We start from the raw sequence: 22,104 nt of genomic DNA, 5'->3' as shown, positions 1-22,104 counted from the left end.
GATAGGAATAAAAAGGAAAAAAAGCCAAATGCAACTTAACATCAGGAGATTTGTTGGTATGGGTTGGCTGAATCACAAAAAAGAATTTGAAAATTGTTTGGCAACATTGTCCTCCAGTGTTGATTTAGATCAACTAATAACTACTCTTCAAGTTACAAATAAAAGGATAAAGTAGGATCTTACTTGACAGTTGTGTCGGCATCATATCCAACAGATACTGTATCGTATCGGTCAGAATCTGACTGATCAACCCAAGCAACTCCTATCCTCAGATAGTCATCTATCGCACCACGGTATCCAAAACAAAGCTGGGAAACAAGGAAAATGATTTGTATGAGTTATTTGCAGCATCTTACAATCTCATCCAACCAATATCTATTCTTCTGTTAAACAGATAAAACTTAGAAAGTAGAAAAACAATAAAATGTTGAAAAAAGAGTTGCTCCACAGGTTTATTTTAACCTTCAATCACACATATTGCCAACATTGTGATCTTACTCCCCAGACTCAAATCTGTGGGACACAGAATATAGCCTAACTATTTTAAATCTACGTATGCGATTGGTCCAGATGGTTGTCAATTTTAACCTTCAGCAGTACCTTGACCCCATAGACTTAACAATTTCAATTACTGGTTGGCCAACATTACCTTAGAAGAGTTGTAGATTAATAAACGACATGATTGGTATCACTATGGTATCACGCCTAGCACTTTTTAAGAAACGTATAATGCTGGTAATCTGACCCAGTTTCGAATGAGGTGTAACATGTGTTAATAAATGTTAGACACCACCATCAATCCCAGAAAATACACACACAGCTTGCTACCGTCAGTAATTAAGACACTAGTGTACAGTCAATACATGCAGCTGCGGTCAATACCCACAACACAGTGTACATATCAGCGATGGACATCTCAGGTCCAGATAAAAGATAACAAGGTTTTACTTTTCATTACTGTCTGCATTTTATAGATAAGAAAAAAACGTCACTTGCAAGCAACAGAAAGTTACCTTTTTTCAGATGGCGGCATGCGGTTTGGGGCGAGTCTTCAATGCCTTTAATTTGCATAATCCTCTGATCAATGAGTATATTTAGCCATCAACCAGCCATGTATTTAACTGTATCTCAGCTGAAGCAGTAGCTGATGGGTTAAGTCAGGGCAACTAGTGATGCTTGCCACACAGATATCAAACATTCTTTCACTATTGGTAAATTACAGCACACAGTATATCCTACCTCTATTCAGACACATATCTATGTATATATGTTAGTTAGGGTGGACTATGCCGATATGATCAACTCTCACTACAACATGAATGTTACCTGATTTCACACACTGTACAGATATATATGTCAGTTAGGGTGGACTACACCATTAACATTACCTGATTCACATACTGTACAGATATATAGGCCTATGTTAGTTAGGGTGGACTACACCTTAAACATTACCTGATTCACGTACTGTACATCAAAGGCACTGATACTAAAGCCTGCATCAGTTTGTGTGCTGCCCGCTTTGAATATTTCTCCTGGATTCATCAGGGAGCTCCTACCACAGAATGGCTCCGCCTCTGTTGTCCTGGTACCCGTCTCATATCCTGTCACAGCTCCCTCAAAGTCCTGAGAGTAGAGTGGGTTTGAGTTGGTTGTACGTTGGCACTGGACAGTGATCATGTCCACTAGGACATCTTGGACCTCTGCTGCCGTCATGCTAAATGATATGGGATCAGATGCAACGCCGTCCAAGACGATAGAAAAGTCATCATTGAAAACAGGAATCCCATTCTGGTCTTCCAGCACAGTTATATTGGCAATGCCCTCTGTGACTGTGCCCTTTATTTCAGGCAAGTTCTCTGAAATGACCAAGAGTTTGTTTCATTTTGTAATAAAATAGCAAAAACCTTGAGTGCAATTTCCACCATACTGTAATCTTGCGTCCCGTCTATTTCAATCCTTAACTAAACTCAAATGTGCAATGTGCTGTAAAAATGATACAAAGCTTTTCTTCTTGTCCAGAAAAGTTTGACTCAGCTTTAATTTGCATAACTTAATAATAACACTTTCTTAGCATCGTAATCCACATGGGACATCTACTCTGGAATGCTTAAGGTAAGGCATGGCTTTGTGTTGGATGGTATTTTTTCTGAGACTATGGTAACGTTTTCAGACAAAATAACACAACTTTCTGAAAATGATAATAATATTACACAGTAATTTCTTTCTTTGTAGTTTCTTATTGAAACAATATAAACTGTGTTGAAAAAATAAAAAAATTAATAGAACTATGTCCTCTTGTCATGCATTCCCCCTCCTTTACTATCCCCTCCTCTCCTACCTCCTCCTCTCCTACCCCCTCCTCTCATATATCCCTCCTCACCTATCCTACCTCCTCCTCTCATATATCCCTCCTCGCCTACCCTACCTCTCCTACCCCCTCCTCTCATATATCCCTCCTCGCCTACCCTACCTCTCCTACCCCCTCCTCTCATATATCCCTCCTCTCCTACTTCCTCCTCTCCTACCCCCTCCTCTCATATATCCCTCCTCGCCTATCCTACCCCCTCCTCTCATATATCCCTCCTCTCCTACCTCCTCCTCTCATATATCCCTCCTCGCCTATCCTACCTCTCCTACCCCCTCCTCTCATATATCCCTCCTCGCCTATCCTACCTCTCCTACCCCCTCTTCTCATATATGCCTCCTCTCCTACCTCCTCCTCTCCTACCCCCTCCTCTCATATATCCCTCCTTGCCCACCCCCTCCCCCACATCATCCATGGCATATAACCTGTGTTAGCAATCAATGACAAGACTCAAAACAAACAGTTCATCTTCATCTAATATAAACAATCCATGTCACATTGCTAACACAGCATGGTATTACCTACTTGCTCTCCTTCCCCCACACCCCCCCCCCTCCCTCCACCACTAAACACAACTCTTTCTATCATCTCCATTCCATCACTGTAACGTATGGTATATTACCTGTACTTTTGATAAAGGAGATAAAATACATGAGATCTTCTTCCTCCTCTTCTGAGCTAAACACTTCACATCCGATGTTATCCATTGATGACAGAGCATTCAAAGCTGACTCTACCTCGCTAGGTGTAGAATCCACAGTAAGCTCCTCTGAAGACAGATGGAAAAACATATTGACAATAGCAGAAAAGGAAGCACAGAAATAGAAAATACAGATAAATTCAATGGAAAATATAGATAATTCAACAGAAAATATAGATTATTCGATAGAAAATATAGATAATTCGATAGGAAATATAGATAATTCGATAGAAAATATAGATAATTCAATAGAAAATATAGATAATTCCATAAAAAATATAGATAATTCAATAGAAAATATAGATAATTCGATAGGAAATATCTAATGTTAGAAATAATATATCATAAATAATATGAATGTCACACATAGACAAGTTGAGACAGTGCACAATATCATTCATTATGAATTATTTTAATTTAATATTTTGGATTTATTTTGCTTGTTTGTATGAATATCATTTTACCAAAGTGACAGTTAAAAATGGTAGCCTCATCCATACGTTCCTTTTGGAGGATCTAAGAGGGGAGGAGTGGGAGGGGAGGGGAGGGGAGGGGAGGGGAGGAGAGGGAGGGGAGGGTAAAGCAGAGAGAACTGGTAGAAGAAGTAGCTAGTAAATTGATGAGACTTGTCGATTGCGGCTATTGCTCTCAAAATTATAAAAATACAAAAATGGTAAAATGAAACAAAGATGAAGTATCACTCTTTGTGCATGCTACCAAAGAAAGGATAGCTAAAGACATCCTTACCAGTGACTTCGCCCATAAAACTCAGGGTGTATTTGGGTGTTGGAGGGCAGGTACCAGCTACAGTAGCATTGCAGTACACATACTTGATAACAAGCACTTGAAGCTCTGGTATGTCTGCAATCCTGGTAAGAACCTGTCAAATTAATAGAAATGAGAAAATAAGTTTGTTATTATTGGACAGTTACAAGCAGCAGGCTCTGTGCTATGTGCGAGGTCTTCAGTAACATTATATAGCCTACAACTTTTTAGAACCTTCAATCAATTTTTGGCATGCTGTGAAATAAAGACAATGAAGATGAACATATTATATATATCCGCTACATGATATGCTTGCCATGACTCACCTGGACCTCATCCTCCTCAACTGATGAGACATTTAGTCTCTGTTGTTCGTTAGTCGCACTATCGATGTCTTCATTGACGAACGGAGCATCAAACATGTGGACGCCGACTCGAACATAGGCAGCTCCGCTCCACTCCAGCAAGGTGGCCTCCATATAGTAATACTCACCTCCAAGTAAGTATATCTTTGAAGACGTTGCCTCAGCATGTGCAAAATAATCACTTCCATGGTCTGGACAATATGCAATCTCTCTCTGAAAAGGGAGGAAGTTTATTCATCTTCGTTTAGAGTTTGATAACAGACATTTTGGTGGTGCTCCAAACCATTGAGAATAAATTAAAAATATATTGAAACAGCTTTTTCTTGATGTATTGCAAATGTGATATCATAATGATTGCATAACATTCTGATTCTTTTGTACTTTGTAATGAGGTGCTTATATTTTAGTGGAATGTACCTTATCTTCCGGTCTGGTCGAATTGCTCAAATAGAGGTAAGAACGATCATCGCAGGCTACAGAGAAAGCATAGTAACCGTCCCTAGGAGGCCGGTAATAGCCTCTCAAACGTCCAATGAAGGAATTTTCTTCCCCTAGGCTGCCTGTATCAGACATGGATGCATCGGAAACAGGCTCCCATCTGAAGTCTGTGCCATTGTCATCAAATACGGCATCCGCCAGGCTATAAGAAAAAATCACCTCTTAGGAATGAACATATTTCAATAAAAATATGTCAAATAAGACTACAATCATTGACTATCAAACGTCATTTGAGCATAAAAATATTAATGGCTAGCACCAACACTGTACACTAGGGAAAAAAGACTACCTTCAGTAATATGATAACCCAGCTCTCCCACCATATAAATATAAATGGTTAGCACCAACACTGTACACTAGGGAAAAAAGACTACTCTTGGTAATATGATAACCCAGCTCCCCCACCATATAAATATTAATGGCTAGCACCAACACTGTACACTAGGGAAAAAAGACTACCTTCAGTAATATGATAACCCAGCTCCCCCACCATATAAATATTAATGGCTAGCACCAACACTGTACACTAGGGAAAAAAGACTACTCTTGGTAATATGATAACCAAGCTCCCCCACCATATAAATATTAATGGCTAGCACCAACACTGTACACTAGGGAAAAAAGACTACCTTCAGTAATATGATAACCCAGTTCCCCCACCATATAAATATTAATTGCTAGCACCAACACTGTACACTAGGGAAAAAAGACTACTCTTGGTAATATGATAACCCAGCTCTCCCACCATATAAATATTAATGGCTAGCACCAACACTGTACACTAGGGAAAAAAGACTACTTTTGGTAATATGATAACCCAGCTCCCCCACCATTTAAATATAAATGGCTAGAACCAGCACTGTACACTAGGGGAAAAAAGACTACCTTCGGTAATATGATAACCCAGCTCTCCCACCATATAAATGGCTAGCACCAACACTGTACACTAGGGACAAAAAGACTACCTTCTGTAATATGATAACCCAGCTCTCCCACCATATAAATGGCTAGCACCAGCACTGTACACTAGGGACAAAAAGACTACTCTTGGTAATATGATAACCCAGCTCTCCCACCATATAAATATAAATGGCTAGCACCAACACTGTACACTAGGGAAAAAAAGACTACCTTGTGTAATTAGATAACCCAGTTCCCCCACCATATAAATATTAATGGCTAGTACCAACACTGTACACTAGGGAAAAAAGACTACTTTTGGTAATATGATAACCCAGCTCCCCCACCATTTAAATATTAATGGCTAGCACCAACACTGTACACTAGGGGAAAAAAAGACTACCTTGGGTAATTAGATAACCCAGTTCCCCCACCATATAAATATTAATGGCTAGTACCAACACTGTACACTAGGGAAAAAAGACTACTCTTGGTAATATGATAACCCAGTTCCCCCACCATATAAATATTAATGGCTAGCACCAACACTGTACACTAGGGAAAAAAGACTACTTTTGGTAATATGATAACCCAGTTCCCCCACCATATAAATATTAATGGCTAGTACCAACACTTTACACTAGGGAAAAAAGACTACTTTTGGTAATATGATAACCCAGTTCCCCCACCATATAAATATTAATGGCTAGCACCAACCCTGTACACTAGGGACAAAAAGACTACCTTCGGTAATATGATAACCCAGCTCTCCCACCATATAAATGGCTAGCACCAGCACTGTACACTAGGGACAAAAAGACTACTCTTGGTAATATGATAACCCAGCTCTCCCACCATATAAATATAAATGGCTAGCACCAACCCTGTACACTAGGGGAAAAAAAGACTACCTTGGGTAATTAGATAACCCAGTTCCCCCACCATATAAATATTAATGGCTAGCACCAACACTGTACACTAGGGAAAAACGACTACTTTTGGTAATATGATAACCCAGCTCCCCCACCATATAAATATTAATGGCTAGTACCAACACTGTACACTAGGGAAAAAGACTACTTTTGGTAATATGATAACCCAGCTCCCCCACCATTTAAATATAAATGGCTAGAACCAGCACTGTACACTAGGGGAAAAAAGACTACCTTCGGTAATATGATAACCCAGCTCTCCCACCATATAAATGGCTAGCACCAACACTGTACACTAGAGAAAAAAAGACTACCTTGGGTAATTAGATAACCCAGCTCTCCCACCAAATAAATATAAATGGCTAGCACCAGCACTGTACACTAGGGAAGAAAGACTACTCATCTGAGAATAAAAATATTAATGGCTAGCACCAACACTGCACACTTTGGAAAAAAAAGACTACTTTCAGTAATTAGATGACCCAGTTCCCCCCACCATATCCTTCTGCAATGTGGAGTTTATCCACACCCTCACACTGTTTTTTCTGTAAGGATACATTTAACATACATAATTTAACTCTGTGCAACGTCTGTATATAATTTGAAGTGTAAGAACATCAAGAAAGTACTTTCTGATAAAGGTCAAGCAATTTTCATCATTTCCAGCAATTTGTTGGATAATACCAAGGAATTCATGAATCTTTTCTGACTCACTCCCTGACGTAACTATCGAGCCAGATTTCTTTGTTCATGCCTCGATTGCCCGGATATCCCGTCATCTCCTCCTCTAAAGGACTGGTTAGACATTCGATCATCGTGACAGTCTGATTGTAGATTTCACAAGGTTGACCTGCAAGTTCAGAATAAATGGGCAAAAAAAGGGACAAATTATTCCCAAATATTGCACACAGACAAAAACAAACATTTGTCTCAAGCAAATCTTTTTCCAATAGGTTCATGGAAATGAAAAAAAAAAATTGAGTTGTTAGTATAACAAAATGTGATCTTCTCAGCTGGATTTTCTGTACTTCTTCATTTATTCTGCAAGGTTTGTAACCTTAGAATACAGAATATTTTTTCATTTCATTATAGTTCTAATCCGTGGATTTTTGTTTAAAGGACGACTCTAATGGCTGAAGTTCATTGTTCATTGTTGCACAAATCTGCTGATAATTGACTGCATCTGTGTATCAAACTACATCCTAATAGCATTTAAATCATTGAGAACCACAAGTTTTAAAAATCAAATGACATTAATGAATGCATCTGGCAATAGAGCTGTCACCATGGCAATCCAACTCAAAACAAGTCTAGCTGCTTTTCTTTATATTGTAGAAAATCTTTTCTCCAAGGAAGAAAATACTAATCTTAAAATCCAGATGCATACTGACTAGAACATTGAAAGGTTAGCAAGTATTCCAAACTCTATTGATCACAGGTTTCAAGGATAAACCAACATTGATTTTATAACAGGAAAGTAAAGCATTTTGCAGAATGTTTACCATGATGATATAACAGACTACTTGCTGTGTTTTAAAGGATTTACCAATCACATAAGCTTATCTAGTGTAAGAAACACAATATTTGAGATTGTGTTTTCAAACTTACATTATAGAATATTTTTCTCTTGCTTATAGTCTTCATAGTCTGCCACTGAAGTATCTCCATTTTTATAAGCGAAAGTGTCCATAACTGAATGACTTACCTCCAATAAGTACCACAGTATCATCATCAAAGAAGTTTCCAGTAACAGTCACCAACAGGCCCCCAGCAACACTGCCCATAGAAGGTTCCACACTGTAAACCACTATGAATGGGGATAAGACAAGATATGATAGGTTTAATCTGCTGGAAAGGCACTTGGAGGCCAATATCATCAATTTTATGATTACTTTATAAATGATATATATTATAGGTATAATTTGCTGGTATGGCGCTTGTAGGCCAACATCATCAATTTTATGATTACTTCATAAATGACAACTTAAGTTCGAAAATAAATGGTAAATCTAGAAGCTAGTCACAGTGTTATGTTATTTCTAAGCAATATCAACAATACCCAAAAGCAGTGAAAGGTCAAACAGTAGTATTCTCTCCCCATATTCAGCTCATTTTTATCTCAAAAGGTTTTTGGGCAAGCTCAGAAGTTTTATAGACATTTTCACAAGATTTGAGGCCAGCTCAAACGTTTTAAAAGTGTTTCCTTGGAAGTTCTAAATCAGAAATAAGTCCTATATCAGAAATTCAGACACTTCAATGAAGGTAACTGCTCTGAGAGTGAAAGTACAAAAGAGACTTGTTCAAACTCTTTAAATGAGTGACTGTTATTTGATTTCCTAACAGTTTGGGAGCAATTCTGGTGTGTACTGATCTCCTAATGTATCCAATGTAAACAAATTTAAAGGATTGATAAATATGACAGAAACTTGACTCTCTTGCTCCATCCTGTTTATCCATTTCAAAGAAGACTCACATATTCTGTTTCCTCTGTCCAAACACTGTACCACTTACACACCCCAGTTTCCACTTGATTGATGTGTTATGTAATGAAGACAAAAGACAACACCCAATTTTTGTGTCCCTAACTTTGTTATCTCAAGCAGAGTTGTTCTGTTAGTTAAAGTATACATGACTTTAGAGGATGAAGGGATAATTGTTTCAGTATAGAAGGATGAATTATTTCAGTATTAAGGGGATGAATTATTTCAGTATAAAAAGGGATGAGCTAATATGCTTGCCAGTTAGAGTCCAGGTAATTTTACAAGATCATGAATGAATGGGCAAATATAATTGGAAATGAAGCATAATCTGTTACCTGCATGACTCTGAAAGTGGTACAGTTCGTTTTTCCCACTGACGCTAACCGAGCTGGGCAGACTCCAGGAACGGCCATAGTTTTTGGAGACAAGATAGGACATCGGCTGGGATGCTACGAGAACAAATAATTTATTGATGAAAATTGTAAATCAAAGACATTCTTTTTTATTTTATCAAGACTAATCAGATATCTTAAATGATCAAATATAAAAACTGAGGTCCATCATCAAAGATCCATTCTTTCTAGGAACTTTACAAGAATCTAAAAGTCCCTGAAGGAGCAATGTCATCTGCAATTTCTCTCTTCTCTTCCTCTCTACTGCTCCACCTTTCCTCCCTTCTCCCCTGCTGGCCTACTCCCCCCCTCCCCATTTGTTCACTTCTTCCTTCTCCTCCTCCTCCTCCTGCTCCTCAACAAATCATATTGTAAGTTTATCAGAACTCTAAGCTAATAATTCCAATATTAACTACATTCTCCAATTTTGAGAACTAGTAATGTTCTGATACGTTTGAGTCTTTGACAAGCTTTTAATAAGTTTGTTTTATTAGTTAGAAGATCATAAAGAAAGCAAAAGGATTGATAACTTTGTGTGGAAGGGAATGGAAGCTTAAATGAATTAGTAATTAAAGAAAATTGGAAACCAACTATTCCTCACAAATGTCAATCTTCAATATGGGTACAATTTAAATAAAACCTCGATCAAATTGGCTCCTTAAAAGCAACACAGATACCACCAATTGACAACAAACTTTAAACTGTTATATTCTAAAAGTTACATGTTTACAATGAAAACAATTTTGCAAAGGATAACTTAGCATCCTTGTGAGTCTTCAAGAACTTTCGACTGGGAATTTTTCAGGAATCATAGAGCTGCAATGGACCAAGGTTTGAGCAGCAAAATGAGTTTGATGTTTTTGTTATCCTTCTCTTGCATTAAGTGAAGATTGAATAGGGCACAGGCTGAGAACAAATGTACTGCATCTCACTGGGTCTATGGTTACTTTGTGTCAATATGTGACTTCTCACAAACAATCAACAGTACCTTTATTACTTTATCCTTTGCTTATGTCATTCAATCCTCTATGGGCTACAAAGACTTCCCAGAATTCATATACTTCAGGAAACATTCCAAAGGTTAAGATAAATAACCTAGAATAACATACCTGGTTGGTAAACAATACCTGGTACAAACAAGGACAATTTAAGAGGGGGGGGGGGAGGAGCAAACATTCCTCAACCATCAGTGCATCCCATGGGTGATACATTAAACTGAACTTCCATCCTAAAATTGTATCCCTGCTCTGAATTTGATGCAATCTGGTGATATCTTACCCAGTCCCTGGAATGTAATTCATGGCACGGGGAATTTTTCTCTACTATTTCATCCCATAGAGATCATGATATTATACAGAAACATTTTAATATAAGGTTGCAAATGATACTGTAAAGCTGTAAAACATAAAGTGTTTTTGTCTGGAAGGGATATAATACAGGTACTGTTGGTACCAGCTGAATGGATTCACAGAATAAAGGATAGTATAACAATGAAACTACTGTATTTATAAGATGACTGGTATAGATTTGCATTTAAAGAGATATTCCAATCCTGATGGAGAAAGGCTTATCATAAAATGCAGGTATTTAAAACTCCAGGTTTAAAGTCTCTAACAGCTGTCTCCACTCCTCTCTCTCTCGGTTACAAATTTAAGTCAACTTTCTCAACACATTGACCTCTTGTGGGAGACACTGGCTGCAAAGTAAACTCCTGGAAGTTTACAAGGGTATTTTATGAACAAACTGTTTGCCGTAACTAAGCAACCGGTATCAAGCGCAAGCTGTGACAATTCACCTCGAGGTGATGAAGTTCTCTCTTCTTTACAGGGGAATAGATTTGTGACTTTAACAGGTTAAAGGGGTTCATTCCTGTCCTAAATGAAATAGTGAGTAAACCTACCCTTAAATATATAAGGTCAAACTGGGCAATTGATTCATTTATAATCATCAATAAGATCCATTTTAGAGAGGCATTTATGGGATAGAGAAGACATCAGAATGGAAGATTGGAAAGAAAGAGGAAGTGGGTGGTGTTCTGTAAGTTAGTCAGTACAAGCGCAGTGCTAAAACATTACCAATTTAAGCAGGTTGGGTAGATGGGATAGTGCACGTTTTGCGAGGAGACACACATCTTGAAATGACATATAAATAAAACATTATTTGCTTTCTGACCTGTGTACTTCCATAGACATTTATTAGTGAACTAAGCCACCAATTAAGCTATTTGTTGCCAAGCGTTATGTAGCCTACCGTAGCTGCACTGTGCAAATGACCAATTGTCCTTGGTAGTTGAGTGTTACTTAACACTATTCAACTCTGTAAACAGTGATTGTCACACTTCGCTGCAACTAATTATTTAATCCATACACTTCATTTACTTTGACGATACCTAGATATTTTCAAAGAGATGCCGCACGGTTAGTTGACAATCAAATAGACACATGTCAGTGCGACGTTAGCTGTCATTGAACAACATAAATTGAGAATGAGCAGTCAATAGTTTGTTCTTATAATTCCAGTGTTAAAAATGCATACAAAATCTGTGAAAAGTTTATGACATTATTTTTTTTTAGACCATGGTGGACTCAACCCAGCATTATCAATTATGTGGATGGGAGAGGGATTTGGGGGAGGGGAGGAGGAGGGTGGATGAAAAATAAACTTTTATTGTGAAAAGAAACAGCAATATTCCTCTTGCAAGAAAATCTATCATCAGAGATGCACATTGGATGCCATCTTCTATAATCATATTCTAATGGATGGTTTCTAACTCAAAATGTGGTGGAGTGGGATCAGGGGAAAGGGATAGGAGGGTAAAATCATAGAAAATGAGTGTAGGCTGTAGGCAAGCACAATACAACACAAAATCAAGTTCAGGTCCTCCTCACCCTCATCTTAACATCCCATCAATGAAGTTCCTTATTGCTGAAACATTAAAGAACTTTACTTAAATATAAATCAGTCGCTGAAAAGGTCGAGGACAGTAAATGATTAAAGTCTGCAAGTTTCTTACCAATGAATGTGCCCCTGGGTTTGCACTGCAAAGTGCCATAGCTTGATGTTCCACCATTGTCCAATGCAATGCCATATCTGTAACATACAAAGGAAAATTTCCCTGAACAAGGATGAAAACACTTTAAAAATATTCCCTCCCCCACCCCCCTCCCCCTTCCCTTTTTCTGCAAAAAAAAAGCAATTCTGGTCAAATTGTTAAATGCTAGGCCAAGAGCGCAGGACACTCACGGTGAAAGTATTTCAGGCCTACGTTAGGGTTTGGTGATTTTCCAACTTTCTTTTTCATGAGGTTTAAGTTCTGTTTCTTGAGGATCTGAATCGCAATTTCTGACATCTACACAATAAACTAAACATTATCATTTCTATTGTAATAAACTTAGATATGTTACTTACAGATTTCCATCTTCATCAACAGGGTCACACACGTAGCTGCCCCAGAAAACTCTGAAATAGCACAATCATAAGAAAAGCCAGAATTAGAAGTTGGTTCATACAAAATTAGTTTGATATACTTATGGTCACACAAAGATTAAAGCGCTAAAGCCACATTCTAAAAAATCAAAAACTTCATGTTGTAATGTTACATAGTAGGCCAATGTTCATGTCGGTAGAAATTTCATTTTAAAGGTTACCAGTATTAATTGGACCCACATTTTAGCATGTTAAACTTACTGAAACAAATTCATAAGTACTCAATCCAATTCCACAGTAAAGGCATCATTAATTCCTCAAAAAAGAAACATTACTGATATTATTTCTCAAAAAGTGAGGGCCTTAATTGTTCTGAATTCTGTGAAAATTCTGCAAATGCATAAGGCAAACAGTTCTAACGTTGGATTTGACTGCGTTCGCAAACCTGATGCACGACATACTGCAGTTAGGCCTTGTCAAACTTGCGCAGCCTAACATGGTTCACAAAATATTTTACCTAGCTTATTTTTTCGAATTTAGTACTTGATTGGTGCTAACCTTCGAAGAAAATAACACTTTCTAGTGTCCTCCAAGTGCAGCTACGGTTAACTGATACAACTGGTTAGTTTCTGCCATTTTTGTGTGGTGTCTCCTTGTCATATGCGAGTCAATGACCTACCATGGTGTACCCGGGGAGCTTAGCTTAGTAACTTTCGATATGACTTGGGACTACTGGCATAGTTCTTTACGGAACTGCCAGCAACCGAACGAAGTGTACTGTTATACAAGAAAGGCAGTGTTGATGGCAAAACCGTAAAGGAAAATTTCCGTCGAATTTCGATGTACCGATCAGAAACTTTTAATTTTACAGGATTTTGCTAACAACCATATGGTTGTTAGCTAAATCTTGTAAAATGAAAAGATTCTAATCGGTACATCGAAATTTTATAGAAATTAGTTCAATTTCTATAGTAACAACTAATTCAAGCATTCCGCGATATCCTGTTCTTTGGGACGCCAAAAGAGCACGAAACATGATAATCTCTTGGAATAGCAGAAATTGTCCTTCCTAGATATGAACTATGTTTCATGTTTATATCACCTTTGGATTTCTCGGTCTGTGTAAGATTCTTCCAAATCACCATTTTCAATTTGAGAATTGTCGTAGTAAGCAGTAAAAAGTTTTCCCCGAATGGTCAACAAAGAATCTGCAAAAGATAATAAAATAAATAAATATATGTATACATATAAATTGCATGAAAGTTTCATCATATAGTCACTTTATTGTTCGATTCCCAAGTTACTTTCATATATCAAGAATAAGAAGTGATACTTTACCTGGTGTTCCTGAAGATGGCGACACTGTCTGTATAGTAGGAGTTTGCGACGAAGTATACTACAATAAAAAAAAATAACAGGAAAAATCATTGCAAAATTTTCTTTCAATTCGTAGAATATCCAAAGGAATGTACGTCGTGATCTCACGGTGAATGTAACTGTGTAGACTTAGAGACAGGAAGGGGCTTTGACCTTGAAGTTGGTCAGTGATGGGGTGCAGGGTTTGTAAGCTAGGTTAAGTTGAGACAGGTGATAGAGGAGAGAAGTCAATCTCCCTCTACCATTTATATGGCAGAGGTGACTGCATGCGACATATTGTGTATATTTAGGCTATGTATAATAATTGAACTACAGAAAATTTACAGTACAGTTTATTTATTTTATTATGGCACAATTTGTTTCTTAATTTGAAGTTTATATCATGACATGAAAAAATGAATTCGGATTTTTCTTTCGTTATCCTATATTGAGATCCTATAGTAGCTTAACGTTACACACACATAAAATGGTGAGAACATGCATATTCCAATATGAATCATGTATATTTGAAGTTAAGAAAGTAATACCGTGAAGTAGCAATTGCTACAATATCGACCAGTAGATGACTCCACATCAACCCCGTCTACCTCTATCGATACATCGTAAGTACCAGCCGGTGCTACACTGTAGATCAAAAGAATTCAGGTGAGAAACGTCAGAAATTAGATGTATGATACAAGTAAAGCCGGTGCAGCTTTTAGATTTCATTATTTAACTAAACTGTCCGAGAATATTTAGTCCCAAAATAAGATTTGATTTGATTGAGCTAAAGCGATTTCATATAGGTTCTTTTGAAAACCAAGTCAATAATATATATCCTCGGAAAGGTTCGTTGCCAATGGAAACTCTTTGATACTAGTATCGGTATTTAATCATATGTAAAGAAAAGGCAGCAGATTTTCAAAATTCTCCAATACTTTTCGTTATTAGTTTATATGTGTAAAGTTAATGCATTTCAAGCTAATCAGCTACATGTACATTGGTCAAGGATGTCAGACATGCTCGATAAAGAAACCTTGGTAACGCAATAAAAACTGTTAAAATCTAGAATCCTCTTATATCATTTTCAGTTGGTAAGTACCAATGGTGTTTCTGTATCAAACCACCATGAGTTTTGTGTGTACGGATGTGAACGAAGTGTTCAGAGTCGGGAGTTGCAGAGTCGGGAGTTGCAGATAGATTAATGTCCCCAGCTGACCGTCCGAATGTAAGGAAAACAAGACCAGCTATGTTTGAACATTTCCGGTTTGCAGTTCAAGTGTATTTGTACAGCGCATATATTCGTAGTAACGTGATTTGTAGCTTTCAGTAACAGTTTTCTATAAGTTGTAATTAGGAAAATAGTACCATACATGAATTATATGTCACTATTCCTCTTGTTTCCCTATTTTCGGGCTGGGGTGGGGGTGGGTGGGGGTGGGGGATACATCGTGGACCGAGCTCATCTGGCTAGTTAAAGAATATGAAAGTTTTCTGCTACGTTACATTTTCCCAATTTTCGTTTTTTTTATGGGGGGGGGGGGGCTACATCACATCAGGGCCCTGGACCCGAGCCCATATGTCCTTACCGAAAGTCCAGCCTGACAATATTTACCGACACAAATACAGTTTCTAATGACTTAATCAGACTTAATCAATCCGTTCTTTTTCAATTTTTTTTCTTTATATATTTTTCCGTTCAAAGGAGCAGTTCATTAATACTTCAACCCGTTATAGCGAGTATATAACACAAAAACGTGTAAGAATTGAAATTAAAGCTGAGACACCTTTCTATGTTGTTTTCAAACATAACTCAGGAAACAATGTTCAAAACATTGTTAAATTGTCTTCATTATATTTGAAATGAATAAAACTGACTTTTCAAGCTGTTGAAGTCCATTTTATTGTTAATTCATGCTGTTTTGTAATTGTGCGCCGTGCGTGGATCATCATGCGCTGCACGCTCATGCTTTCGTTCGCTTCTTTGATATCATTTCCTCCCTAATTATCCTAATTGCTTTAATCGGTCAGTTAAGTTGGGGTGGTAGGGCACGGGGGCCTGGGTTCAATTTTTAATTCTCAGAAAAATGTGGCAGGCTTTGCTGGTCATAATCACCGTTACATTTTCCATTTGAGGATGCGTGATCCTCTTGTTTGCATCTATCAGCATGGTTTGACCAATAATAAAAAGAACACATGCCACTATACAAACGCAGAAATGGTTTGTGGAGGAGTGTTGGAGAGAGGGGGGGGGGGGGCATGTGTTCCAGTAGTTACTACCGTCCCTGATACTGTATATTTTTTTATCACGCTTGGTCAGTTATCATTTTAGTCACGTGTCAGTACCGTTGCTAAGGGAAAGATAATTGTTGCATCATTATCGTCTATGAATTCATCAATGCTTATGTAAAAGTAGTTCGTAGTTCGTGACTCTGACTTGCACTTACACTAGAGAAAGCAATTTTACCTTGCTTTCACGTCGAAGGTCATGTATTGTGTCTTGGTTATACCTATTGTGAATATCATTATAATACAAGATCGATTTCGCTCTGCATGCTGATTAAACTTTCATTAATTTTCAACGTATAATTAAACGAACGGTTCTACAATAAAGAAATACATACAGCAAATTGTCACCTGAAGGACACGTATACCAAGTAGGCCGCTTTTATATAAGCTATTTGTTTGAAGATACATGGTTCAGCTATTGATAAAATTCTACCATAAAGGAAAACAATTTTGACTTTTAAACAATTATTATTTGTAGGCCCCAAACTATAGTTCTTATACGAGTGCCGAACCCCGGTTGAAGGTTCCTTTCCTTAATTGATGGCGTGTGACGTTTTCATCTAAGTAAGATAGTAATGTTGTAACATGCTTATATCTACGTTGATATGAATATCGGGCTAATCTCTACCTGCAAATCATAAGTTTTCGTTTTATTATCCAGTGAGTGTATCTTGTTCAGTGGCGTCACCAGACTTTTCAGTCTGGGGGGGGGGCACAGGGGGGCACCAGCATTTGATGGGGGGCACTTTGGTGGATACGGATCGCCGTCCTGGGGGAGGGGTCTAAGGGGAGGGGGTGGCCCCTCCCCATTTGGAAAATTTTCGCATACGGAGGATGGGCTAGATGCAAAATGGTGCCACATTTGATGCTAAATTCGATCTGAAGATATCTCCAGAAATTGCTATTTTTGAGGTAATGATTTTAACAACGCGCAGAATTTTGCAGAGGAAATGAACCACATGCTGTCGATATTATGCCTAACCCTATCAATAGAACCTACATTTGTTGAATTAATGTGTGCATGACCCCCGACTCCTTTCTTGTCCTTCTCGTTTTCTCCCATTATCTATTAAGATGTAACAGGTTCCAGCATCGTTATTGGCTCCTATCAGGGATCTCACCATGCAATCCAAAGTTTGATCACACATCGAGTATGGCTCAGTATGCAGGTGTGAACATTCGCCATTTGTTCGTACAAGCATCTGACCTCAAATGACCTCTGCACCTCCTACACAACAGGATTAATATATGGGTCCACAAATATAGGCAAGTATGGTGCCTGCGGACCCTCACATTCTCACATTTCGCTGGTATATGGTGTGAGCACTGACACATTCAATGTAAATATCGACACCTGTTGTGATGGCGCGGGTTACGACTTCGATACCCGACGGTCAAGGATAAACTTTTTCATTTTTTCGCAGCTCATTTGAAGAAAATACGAATTACTGTGCTTCTTTGACCTTATGAAAAACCAACTCAGATGATGGGAGTTGAATATAACAAAATATATATATTTTTTTTACCAACCCAAATCTCAGATGGGGGGCACTCGGGGGAAACTAGGTTTCCCAGGGGGCACGTGCCCCCCTGGTCCCCCCCCCCCCTTGGCGACGCCACTGATCTTGTTAGGATCAAATGATAATTTTGTAGCTAGGTTCTAGCGTTAAAAACCAGAAAGGAGAGGGGATGTGACAGGTCCCCCTGTGTCCCTGCCATGGATCCTTCCTGGGATAATCCATGATATCTGGGGAGTCGACATCTGCAAGGATGCATGATTTGAAGAACTCACCGAGTGTCGCAGACTATTTGATCTCGTGTTGTGTAATACGTGATGACGTCACATTCCACGGCTGCCGTACTCGATCGAAGCCAAACTTTGTTGCCTAAACCTTCATTACCAACGACTGGGGAACTAAATTGATCTGCGGCAAATTCTGTGTCAAAAGATAAAAGAGAAAAGAGGAAAAATATGAGAGAAAGAGAGTTTGAGAAAGCTGTAGTTTTCCTGCAGGTCACAATAAAATGTTTCTAAAGGTGAACGTTCGGTCAAGGGCCAATTACTGAATATGGTATTGAATATAATATTATATGCAAACTATAGGCTATAAGTATAAGAAAGTGAGAAGCATCACGATTAAAGTCCCTTGCATCTGCTACCTTGATTCATGGTGACGATTGGTCTGTTTGTCGTTCTTTGTGTGTGGGGGGGGGGGGGGGGGTGGGGCTGGGTTTAGTCCTCCATGGAAGCAATACTACTGCATGATGTTTAAGCATGGTCATGGATTCATGATCTCAGATGGGCATATACTATACACGTTTACACAACATTACAAAATATTTATAACACTAATAAACGGACATGATGTTCCTCTTTCATTGCTGTTTCATTTGGCCTTCGGTGTTGACCACTGATTTGATCATTAAGTTTGGTTTTATTTTTATTTCAATTTTTTTGGCCACTCCTGATGAGTGAGTGAGTTGTTAACATTTATGACCAATTTCGTTGTTTTTGTAGTGTGAACAGGAAAGATTTTCAAGTAACCTTTCTCTAGCCGGTCACGAGATGTCACCCAGAAACACGTGTTGTACCCCTCGGGTCCTAATTGTTGTTATGTAACAAAATCGATTGTGTTAAAAAGACCAGCTTTTAGTAAACCGTGGCACAAAAGAACTTGGTCTTCTTGATTAATTGCTCGGATTGGATTTTTGATATCATACGTTTCATAAGTTCACATGGAATTCCTTATCGCCAGCTCTCTACAATGGATCCAGATGTACCCTATCCCACCCCCTCCCCACAAATAATAATAATAAACAATGAAACTAACAAAGACGTGTCGTATTTTAGTTTCAACCAACTCCCATAATTATCAATTGAGGTGCAATTCATGTAGTGACGTCACAGACTTGTCCACCACAGTTCCATGTAATCACCTATACAGAGAGAGTCATTTTAAGCCCTCGCTTATCCACATTCAGGTACCTCATCACGTTTCTTGACTAAGAAAGCCCTTCAAATAAAGGTTTTCTTTATATAAGTGTGGACACAATGGCCTTTTGTAGCAGAAAAAAAGGGTTCCTTCAATAACTGGTGGTAAATATCGATCGACCGGCGGGTGGCTCGAGAGTCGCGATTGATTACCCAAAGGTTTGTATTGTATTCTTTGCCTTTATAAAATGTCCTTGGCCAAACGGAAAACCGGAGCAGGATTTCACTAAGCAAAGATATCAGTTAGTGATGGCCTGCCGGTTTGGGGTTCAGTATTGATATTTTATGACTGGAATATGTTATAAAGATAAAGAAATTAATTACAGATAAATCTATCTATCTATCTATCTTTATACGTCCGTATGCTAATATTTAGGAATAAAGTGACATTTGAGAATATAATCATAAACTATATACGATTTTTTTGGGTGCCAAACTTAGTCAACTTTTAGAGCATTTTGTGTATGCTCGACTACCGTGTATTAAATAACTGATCAATTGTGCTAACTCAAAAAAGAAGAAGATTGTATCAAATTAGGCACACTACAAAACTCTTTGAAATGTCTATGTCATCAAATGAAGGTAAATTAGCCTCGAGTTATTAAATGAATTTCATTCAATCTTTCACATTTGGCCATGCACTAGTAACAGGTCTTTTTATTGTTCTTGTTGCATTACGATATCTGAGTACAGGTTTACTAAAACCTTAATTAATCAAATGACATACATTGTTACGGAATATTGATTGATTGATTCATTAATTGACTGATTTGTTGAAATTTAACTTACCTGAACCGTAGAGGTAAAGCCGTGTGGCCCCCTTCATACTACCCTTCTTGTGACCCATGCTGGTAAACCGCGGTGCCGCGGTAACCGTCAGGACTGTTATTGAAGGAGAGAAGAGGGAAACATAATAAGAGATAAGTTTTATTCAAATAAATTAATATCTTGTGTGACATCCCGTAGGCTACATGCTAATTATGAGAAATTCATGGTCAGTTTTATTTTGAAGATTAAGTAATGAAAAATAAAAAGAAAGTTATAAGATTAAAAATGGGTGGTAATAGAAAAACAGTGGTAATAGAAATTATACGTGAACGAAATGCTGTAAACGAGGACGACACAGTTCATTGTCAATAGTTACTTGTAACTACAAACCGGCATTCACTGTGTGGAGAAATGTTTGTCTGTTTCTTTGTAAATTTGTTTTCATAATGGGTCTATACTGAATAAATTTAACTCATGGCAGCCAGTGAGATGCCCCCCCCCCCCCTCCCTTTCCATGTGACCCGATCCTCAGTTTGGCATGTATATACTGTACAAGATCCGTTATAAAAACGGTCACCTTTAACCGTATCATAAACTGAATAATAACGACCATCACTAAATGTAAGGATCCAAACAAGATATATATATATATATATATATATACATACATATATATATATATATATATATATATATATATATATATATATATATATATATATATATATATATATATATATAAATATATATATATATATATATATATAAATATATATATATATATATATATATATATATAAATAAATATGTTTATATATATATATACATACATATATATATATATATATAAATATATATATATATATAAATATATATATATATATATATATATATATATATATATATATATATTTATATTTATATTTATATTTATATGTATATAGAGGGGACAAAACGGTGGTAGGGCCTGCATTTTGTGGGCTTCATCAAAGGCTGGATATCTAGGATTAAAATAGAAAGGCTGGCAACATATGATACTATGATAATATAAATACGTATTCCGCACATTATTAAAGACACCACAGCGTTCAAAGGAAGAAAAGAAGAGAGTAACTGGATACCGGAAGTGAACTCACCTGCCTATGACCCTCGCGAAGTACCGCAAGAATATTTACAGTGCAAAACATATCGCCCCCCACCCTTCCAGCCCAAACTCACACACATACATTGTTGCTTCTTCAGGCGTAATTATACTGGCATGACCCTGGAGGGGGCTTAGGGGGGATTAGGCTGACTATTTAGTTCTCGTAATACAACCCGACACCACCTCCCCATACATCCAGGTCCGTTCCAAATGCTCCAAACACATACACATTCATCAAAGAATACCTTAAGTGTAGCTCTGATAAATTTTTAATGATTATACCAATCGATACTGTCCTCATTAAGTTACGTTTGATCAAGTCGATCAGCTTCAATCTGGTTAGTTTTATTATTTTGTTACCAAGTAAACACCCACGAAGATATATGTGCATGCTAGGAAAATCATTTATATTAACGGGCTTTGAATCCTAGGTATACTTTAAGACAAAAAGATCAATAGCATTGTTAACAAAGGTATTTGCCCTTAGCATATATACATATGTCTTGAGCAAGACCCGGTTAGCTTTTCCCTGATATACCAAACCAGCTCGTGGTATAGGTTCGACGTCACTGTACAAATTAAATGCAGGACCTTCGCAAAATTGTTAACAATATAGGGGAGGGGTTGGGGCAGAAGTCATAACAATCTCATCACAACACACTTGTTAAGTCTGCGTTCACGCTGGGTGTAATCAAGGGACTCACTTACTTGGCCCCGGTACATATGGCT

General features: G+C 37.7%; 1 protein-coding gene across 7 annotated transcripts in view; it reads right to left on the bottom strand.

The window, feature by feature from the left end:
• Positions 1-22,104, bottom strand: part of LOC139968108 (fibrocystin-L-like) — an 88,054-nt gene that overhangs the window by 53,525 nt on the left and 12,425 nt on the right. For 6 of the 7 annotated variants that reach the window (XM_071972480.1, XM_071972478.1, XM_071972482.1 and 3 more), the window contains exons 2-17: positions 20,253-20,345; positions 18,264-18,408; positions 14,731-14,827; positions 14,165-14,222; positions 13,929-14,034; positions 12,809-12,859; positions 12,414-12,490; positions 9,344-9,457; positions 8,234-8,335; positions 7,243-7,378; positions 4,616-4,838; positions 4,160-4,411; positions 3,816-3,948; positions 2,991-3,137; positions 1,456-1,859; positions 184-308 (exon numbers count right to left, since the gene is read on the bottom strand). In XM_071972480.1, the coding sequence (XP_071828581.1) occupies positions 184-308; positions 1,456-1,859; positions 2,991-3,137; positions 3,816-3,948; positions 4,160-4,411; positions 4,616-4,838; positions 7,243-7,378; positions 8,234-8,335; positions 9,344-9,457; positions 12,414-12,490; positions 12,809-12,859; positions 13,929-14,034; positions 14,165-14,222; positions 14,731-14,827; positions 18,264-18,408; positions 20,253-20,345 (2,263 nt within the window). Of the gene's footprint in view, positions 1-183; positions 309-1,455; positions 1,860-2,990; positions 3,138-3,815; positions 3,949-4,159; positions 4,412-4,615; positions 4,839-7,242; positions 7,379-8,233; positions 8,336-9,343; positions 9,458-12,413; positions 12,491-12,808; positions 12,860-13,384; positions 13,474-13,928; positions 14,035-14,164; positions 14,223-14,730; positions 14,828-18,263; positions 18,409-20,252; positions 20,346-22,104 lie in introns of those variants that run through there. The other variant, XM_071972484.1, reaches the window with a different exon arrangement.

This window comes from Apostichopus japonicus, chromosome 5 (assembly GCF_037975245.1).
Source record: "Apostichopus japonicus isolate 1M-3 chromosome 5, ASM3797524v1, whole genome shotgun sequence".
Taxonomy (NCBI): domain Eukaryota; kingdom Metazoa; phylum Echinodermata; class Holothuroidea; order Aspidochirotida; family Stichopodidae; genus Apostichopus; species Apostichopus japonicus.
This window is presented reverse-complemented; position numbering and strand designations above follow the sequence as displayed.